At 60.5% G+C, this 7602-nt stretch overlaps 1 protein-coding gene across 3 annotated transcripts in view; it reads right to left on the bottom strand.

The window, feature by feature from the left end:
• Positions 1-3700: 3700 nt before the first annotated feature.
• SLC17A9 (solute carrier family 17 member 9) overlaps positions 3701-7602 on the bottom strand; it is a 19672-nt gene continuing 15770 nt past the window's right edge. For all 3 annotated transcript variants that reach the window (XM_017503510.2, XM_037729585.1, XM_037729584.1), the window contains exons 9-13: positions 6730-6764; positions 6148-6263; positions 5645-5700; positions 5516-5545; positions 3701-4920 (exon numbers count right to left, since the gene is read on the bottom strand). In XM_017503510.2, the coding sequence (XP_017358999.1) occupies positions 4757-4920; positions 5516-5545; positions 5645-5700; positions 6148-6263; positions 6730-6764 (401 nt within the window). In that variant the 3' untranslated portion in view covers positions 3701-4756. The remainder of the gene's footprint in view (positions 4921-5515; positions 5546-5644; positions 5701-6147; positions 6264-6729; positions 6765-7602) is intronic.

Below are 7602 nucleotides of genomic sequence, written 5' to 3'. Positions count from 1 at the left end.
ACATGCACACTCACACATAAACACACCCACACAGGAACACACAGACACATGCACACTCACACATAAACACACAGATACATGCACACTCAGACATAAACACACCCACACAGGAACACACAGACACATGCACACTCACACATAAACACACAAACACAAAGACACGACATGCACACTCACAAACACACAGACATGTATATTGACGTGCACACTCACACATGAACACAGACATGCACACACCCATGCACTCACATACACAGACACCTGCACACACACGAACAGACACATGCATACACTTGCACATCCACACGTGAACACAGACACGTGTGCACACACAGACACTTGCACACTTGCACACAAACACCCTTGCACACTCACGCACGAACACAGACACATGCACACTCACACTCACACATACTTGCATATTCACACATGAACACAGACGTGCATATCCACGTGCACACTCACATGCACCAACAAGCACACTTGGATGCATGCACACACATGCATGCTCACACACACATGCAAACGCGGGGTCGCACAACTCATAAATACACAAACACACACACTCCCACACACAACTGCAGCTAACCGGAGCCCCTGCTTCCCAGGCGTGGAGGTGTGAGGAGAGGTGCCGTGGGCCCCGCTGCCTCCTCTTTGCTGTCGGCTGCCCTCAGGGCGCCAACCTGGCAGCAGAGCGGTGTGTCAGGCCCCAGAACACTAGTGAAGACCTGGGTCACCTGGAGGCACAATAGCTGCCTGGGAGCTCTGAAAATCCAGGCGTAGAAATGGGAGCTCCGTGTGGCCAGCATCAGGATCTGCTGGGGTGGCCTCGGGACCGGGTCTGAAGTCGCATGGACAGCACGTTCTGCCGTCTAGCAAGGCCCCAGGCGGGTGGGCACCGAGCGAGGGGACCTGTGTGCGGCTGGGTCTCCTGTCCGAGCCTGACCCGTGCTGGCCTGCATAGAGGCCTCCAGGCTCAGCATCCACCCACACAGGCCCTGCCACCCGCTTCCTCTCAAAATGACCACAGGGCCTGGGTGCTCCTCCCCAGCCTCCCCAGGCAGTTTCCCTCTCGTTCCTGCCACGTCCCAGCCCCTCCGCCCCAGCCCGTGTCAGGAGCCGCCGGAGCCTGGAGCTGAGGTGGCAGAGGCAGGGTCGGCAGCCATGGCTGAACAGCTCCTGGAAGAAGGAGCCAGTGCGTGGGCGATAGAACGAGCAGCTGCCTCCAGCACTCTCTGTGGCCACCCAAGGAGCCTCCATCCTGAGGTACGTGGGCGGGAGAGGGGAGGGGGGCTCCCGCAGCTCAGGCACTGGGATCCTGCAGAACCGCCCCTCAGGGTGTGGACGGCATCTGGGCGGGGTGAGGACACATCTGGGCGGGGTGTGGACGCTTCTGGGTGGGGTTTGGATGCATCTGGGCGGGGTGTGGACGCATCTGGGCCTGTCTACCACAGACAATGACCTGCAGACCCTGCCGCCTGCTCCCCTGGAGCTGGGGGAGAGCGAGCAGCCCGCCCCAGACTCCCTGACTTCCGACCATCTTGGGTTCCAACATCCGCCTGAGGAAAGGCCGGGGTCAGCACCCAGAAGCTGCTGGGAGGGAAGGGGGACCTGCCCGCTGTGCCTGGGCCTGACCTCACATCCCACAGGACAGTCTCCCCTGGCCTCCACTCTGCAAGGAAGTGACAGGAACCTGACAGAGTCCAGCGGGAACCTTGGTCCTGCAGGACCGTGGGGCCAGAGGGGCAGCCCTTCTGGGGTCTCCACTCCGGTCCCCTGGGCCAGGCTGACTCCTCACTCTCAGAGCTTTTGTAGCTGGCTTTGGATTTTAGACAGTGAGAACTGGCTGGGCACCATGGCTCATGCCTATAATCTCGACACTCTGGGAAGCCATGGGGGGAGGGTCACTTGAGCCCAGGAGTTCAAGGCCAGCCTGGCAACGCAGTGAGTGGTGGGTGTGGTGGCGTGCATCTGTGGTTCCGGCTGCTTGGGAGGCTGAGGTGGGGGGATCCGCCTAAGGCAGGGAAGCTGAGGCTGCCATGAGCTGTGGCTGTGCCACCGTGTTCCAGCCTGGGCGACGGAGCAAGACCCTGTCTCCAAAAAAATAAAAGTAGGGCGGGCACAGCGGCTCACTCCTCTAATCCCCACACTTTGGGAGGCCAAGGCGGGTGGATCACCTGAGGTCAGGAGTTCACAACCAGCCTGGCCAACATGGTGAAACCACATCTCTATTAAAAATACAAAAATTAGCCCGGTATGGTGGCGGGCACCTGTAATCCCAGCTACACAGGAGGCTGAGGCAGGAGAATCGCTTGAACTCAGGAGGCGGAGGTTGCAGTGAGCCGAGATCACGCCACTGCACTCCAGCCTGGAGGAAAGAGTGGGCCTCTGTCTCCAAAAAATAAATAAAATAAAAATAAAAGGTGCTAATTGCACACTTGTGTTCATAGATCCATCAATGGGTGAACAGATACACAAAACATGGCTGGTCCACGCAACAGAGTATTTTATTCAGCCTTAAAACGGAGAAAAATGCTGACACTTGCTGCAAAATGGGTAAAAGCCCAGCACACTGCTGAGCGAGATCCGCCGGGGGCAGGCCCGCCCAGGGCACCCCTCGCACTGGTTCCCAGAGCAGCCCCACTTGAAGTCGAGACACCAAGTGGAAAGGAGCCACGGGAGCCAGCGTTGAATGAGCAGGAGCTTCGCTTTGGTGAGACGAGAACGTCCTGAAGACGGGCGGTGGCGACAGCTGCACACCACGGATGTGCCTAATGCCACGGAGGCGTGGCCTGACAAGCGGCTACAGTGGCGCGTTGTGTGTCATGTAGATTTAATGCAAGGTGAGGAGAGAGAAACTCACTCTCAACGCACGGGCCCCACCCCCGAACCTGGCTGCAGGCCCCTTTCCTGGGCCTGGCTTCACAGTCTCCGGACAGCAACTGCCAGGCTTCCGGAAGCCCCTCCTCCCCCGAGACTCCCCGGGGCGTCCAGCAGGGCTGGCCCAACCCTCTGTGGGGGAGACACTCCAGCTGTACCCATGGGACCACAGGGTTAGGGCCGACTATAGGGGAATGTCGTGCTCACGTGGAAAACCACCCTGTGTCTTTGCACAGTACAGCTAGGCTGTCTGACTCCACAGGGGCCCGTCCTGGGACATCGCTGTCCTCTGTGGACACACAGGACCCACCGGCGAAGGAACGCCAAAACCGGCCTGGCTCTGCGGGCGCATTCACTCAACACCCCCGGCCCAGGAATGTGTCTGTTCCTGCGTTCTCCTTTGACCTGGTTCCAGTGTGTCGCCAGCTTCCTCAGGAACGAGCTAGAAAAAGTCGTTAACACATGTTCGCTCTTCAAAAGCAAAGGTTTCGGCCGGGCGCGGTGGCTCACGCCTGCAATCCCAGCACTTCGGGAGGCCGAGGCGGGCGGATCACAAGATCAAGAGACAGAGGCCATCCTGGCCGACATGGTGAAACTCTCTCTCTACTAAAAAATACAAAGATTAGCTGGACGTGGTGGCACCGCCTGTAATCCCAGCTACTTGGGAGGCTGAGGCAGGAGAATTGCTTGAACCCGGGAGGCGGAGGTTGCAGTGAGCCAAGATCACACCACTGCACTCCAGCCTGGCGCCTGGTGACAGGGCGAGACTCTGTCTCAAAAAAAAAAAAAAAAAAGAAAACGTGTTAATAAAGTAACAACCTTCTTTTTGAATAGTTTAATAGTTTACTTGAATCAGGCTTCACGTGCTTTTCCGCATTTTTGGGATTTTTCCCTCCACGTGGACATCTTGCAGGATGTATCATCAACTCATGAAACCACCAGTTCCTCAGGGAATGAACAGGGAGGTAGAAAGAACGCCAGAAAGGTGGGTCTGTGTGTTCAGGGGTGCACGGGACCCCCACCCCGAGTAAGGTGCCGACCATCCCTGGGAGGCAGAATCACCAGGCCTGGGAAAGCCATGCGTGTTGGAGTGTCTGGGCCAGAGCTGTGCTGGGCAGGGCAAAGGAGCGCCCAGGCGTCCGCACAGTGAGACACGGTGAGTGCAGACAGCGGTGCCAGAGTCCCAGCGACGGGCAAGGGTCTCTAGCCCACCACCCACCCACTGCCCTGGGGGGTTCTGTCAGGCTGCTGAGAGACTCTGAGGCTGTGTCTAGATACGGACTACGTGGGAGGCTGGGCAGAGTCTGGAGACATTTCTGGGTGTTATTTGACTGGGAGGAGGGAGAGGGAGGGTAGGTGCTGCTGGCATGGGGTGGGTAGAGGCCAGGGAAGTCTTTAAGCCTCCTGCAGTGCACAGGATGGCCCCCACCATGGAGGACAGCCCACCAGAGACACAGCAAAGCGGGCTGGGGTTGGGGAGACTGCAGCCTGGCCCCCGCCCCACATTAGCAGGCAGGCACTGCAGGGGGCTTGCCGGGACCACGCAGGACAGATGGCAGCGGGAATGAGGCTGTGCCTATTAACGGTAACCCCACTCACCCCAACGGCCACACCAGCCTGTGAGGAGGGCAGGACCGAGCCCGCTGGCAGGTGGGGAAACTGAGGCCCAGAGAGCAGCGAGCCTGGTCTGGACCCAGGCCCACTCCCCCTCCCCCGCCAGTGGGTGTGAACTCCTCAAGAAGCCTCAGGCTCCACAGTGGTTTGCAGTCCTCTCTGCTCATGCGTCTGAGATGGAGTGACCAGGTCCCTCAAATTGAGTCCCCTCTGTCCCGGGGCTGCTGGCATCTGGGTCTGGGAGAGGCTGCGGGGTTGGGACCTAGAGGTCCTCGCGGGTGGGGCTCAGGTCCACCCTCTGGGCCTGTCCGAACACCAGGAAGGTGCACAGCCCCAGGTTGCTGATGATGGCCACCAGGTTGAACAGGCAAGTCCAAGAGCCCGTGGTCTCGATCAGGTAGCCGCCCAGACACACGCCCACAACACCTGCCCAAGAGAGGACCAGGCTGAGCGCTCCCAGGTAGCCCAGGCCCCACGCCCCAGCCCAGTTCTCAGGGCGGTGCCAGGGGAAGGGCTGGGGGGTCCAGCACCGGATAGAAGCCCCATGGTTCCCAGGGCTGAATTCGGGTGTCCCAGCTGTGGGTCAGGCTCAGAATTGGGGGGTCTCGGAGACACAGAGATCTCACAGGCCATCCGGGAAATGGCCTCCTAAGGAGTCCCCCTTGTCCCGCTGAAGGGGATGTGAGAGCCACAGGCAAGCCCAGGTGTGGCTGGGCTGGAGAAGGTACCCCCATCAACCAAGGCACTCAGCGGGGCCAGGTGGCATCCCGGGGACCCCGGACTACCAGGATTGGACCATATCTGTGCGTCAGGGCAGACAGTGACCCATAGCCACCTGCCGTCAGCAAAGTCCAGGGGAACCTGGAAGGCGGCCATATCCTCCTCTCCCTGGGCCCACTCTGGGGTCTGTGCCCTCCCCTGACACTGGGGAGGCACACCCCCACCCTCCATCCTGCAGCACCTTGGTGGGCTCGAACCCCACAGACAGGGGAGCTCCTGGGTGCAGAGGCACACCCCTCACCTGCCAAGGCCCCAGCTGTGTTGGCCACACCTGTGAACAGGCCAGAGGGAGAGAGAACACAGACGTCAGCGAAAGCCCCCCGCCCAGAGGCCCAAGGAGGGGCAGAGCTGGGGTGGGCAAGGTCCTCACCAAACAGAAAGCCGGCGCAGGACGGGGCCAAGTCCTGGATGTTCACGGAAATGCCACTGCGGGAAGGAAAGAGGCTGTGAGCGGCCCCCACCAAGCTCGCGGCTGGCCCTCGCTCACCCAGAGCCAGGAGCTGTCATGGGGAGGAGGCAAGCGAGGCCTGGTGGAGCCCTGGGAGGGCTGGGCCTGCTCCCTGGCCAGAGCCTCAGCTCTGCACACCTCCCCAACCCGAGCCCCAGCGCCCCTCTTCACGGAGAGCCTGGTGCAGGAAGCCGCTCCTGACAGCCAAGTGCTGCGGGGAAAGTGCGTTCCCAGGGTGCACAAATCCCGCACACACGCTGCTCACTGCTGTGAACCGCGCTTCCTAAATGACTCCCCCCATGGCCTCAGGGCAGCCGCTGCCCAGCAGCTTGGGAAGGGGGCGAGGTTCGAGAGGCGGACAGAGCTCCCTCTTCACGCACGCGGGCAGCACGGTGGCTCTGGTGGGCTCAGCGGTCAGCCCTCACCTGTGGTTGAAGGTCTGGAGGCAGATGGAGGCTGATGCAAAGACCACCGACTCGCAGAAGCTCGAGGTGTGGCCCAGGCGCAGAGCAAAGACGCTGGAGAGACCAAGGCCCATGCCCTGCAAGGAAGCGCCACCATGACGGGCGGGCACCCGGCCACCTGCAGCTGTGCCCTCGCCCGCCCCGACCCAACCTGCCTGCAGCCGGGACTGCTCCTGATTTGCCTGCCCAACAGACCCCTGGGCACACTGTGCAAGGGTCAGGTCAGCTGGGACCCGAAACCTCCCTCGGACCAGGACCCCTAGAAGAGATCTGGGAGGAGGCTCCCCGTAAATCAACCCCACTCCAAGGGAGAGGCCCTATTCGTCCTGGGCAAGCTCAGGCCGGGCCCAGAAGGGATGCTGACCCCAGCTTGCCCTCCAGCAGCTGTCTCCACAGCCTGCTCTGGCCCTGGTGCTGGGCACGTGGGGAGGCCTCACATTTGCCTGGTCCCAGAAATCAGGTGACTTGGGAACATAACCTGCAGTCCTGGGAGACCCTCAACAAAGCAGGGACATCCGGAGAGGACGGGGATGCTTCTCTTACCTGCATGAGCTTCCGCACCGTAATGGCTCTGTACCCTACAGGAGAGGCCAAGGAAGGGGCTCCTATTAGCCCATTTGTGCTGACGCACCAGACAGCGCCCAGAGGGGACCCCATCCCTATTGGCTGCAGAGGGAGCGGGGGAGGAGGCCTGGGGCGGCCCAGAGCAGCAGCTTGGACTCAAGACAGCTTTCGTGTGCTGCGGGTGAAAGTGTGCGCACATGTGTGTGTGGCGCATCCACGAGGCAGTACGTGTGCCCCTGGGAGGTTCCCAAGGCATGAGTTTGGGCAGAAAGCACAGAATAACAGCCACGCGGCAGTTTCGGAGGCGGAAACGGGCGGGCAACCCACTTCCTGTGTCTCTCCAGATTTTATAGCTTTTCCACAATGAGTTTGTATTCTTTTTGCAATTAGGAAAAACATTCAAAGAATGTGCATGCGTGTGTGGAGCGAGCGTGTGGCCACACACGTGCCTCCGCCTGTGTGTGTCCGTGAGGAAGCCGTGCTGGGGAAGAAACACGCAGTCCACTTGGCCCAGCCCAGCTTGGCCTGGAGCACACGGAGCAAAGACAGACACTCTTCCAAAGGCTCCAGGACGCCTGCAGCCTCCGACCCACCCGGCGCCTTCCCGGAGGCACACGGCTGCATCTGGCCCCAGGCGAGCTCCACAGCCGCTGTAAGACCAGACCCTCTCACCACACTCCAACCTCACCCTTTAAGGAGGAGGCTCGGCCGGGCGCGGTGGCTCACGCCTGTAATCCCAGCACTGTGGGAGGCCGAGGCAGGTGGATCACGAGGTCAAGAGATCGAGACCATCCTGGTCAACATGGTGAAACCCCGTCTCTACTAAAACTACAAAAAATTAGCTGGGCATGG

This window comes from Cebus imitator, unplaced genomic scaffold (genome assembly GCF_001604975.1).
Source record: "Cebus imitator isolate Cc_AM_T3 unplaced genomic scaffold, Cebus_imitator-1.0 Scaffold311, whole genome shotgun sequence".
Classification (NCBI taxonomy): domain Eukaryota; kingdom Metazoa; phylum Chordata; class Mammalia; order Primates; family Cebidae; genus Cebus; species Cebus imitator.
Note: the sequence above shows the minus strand (reverse complement) of the source record. Positions and strands in the feature narration are given on the sequence as shown.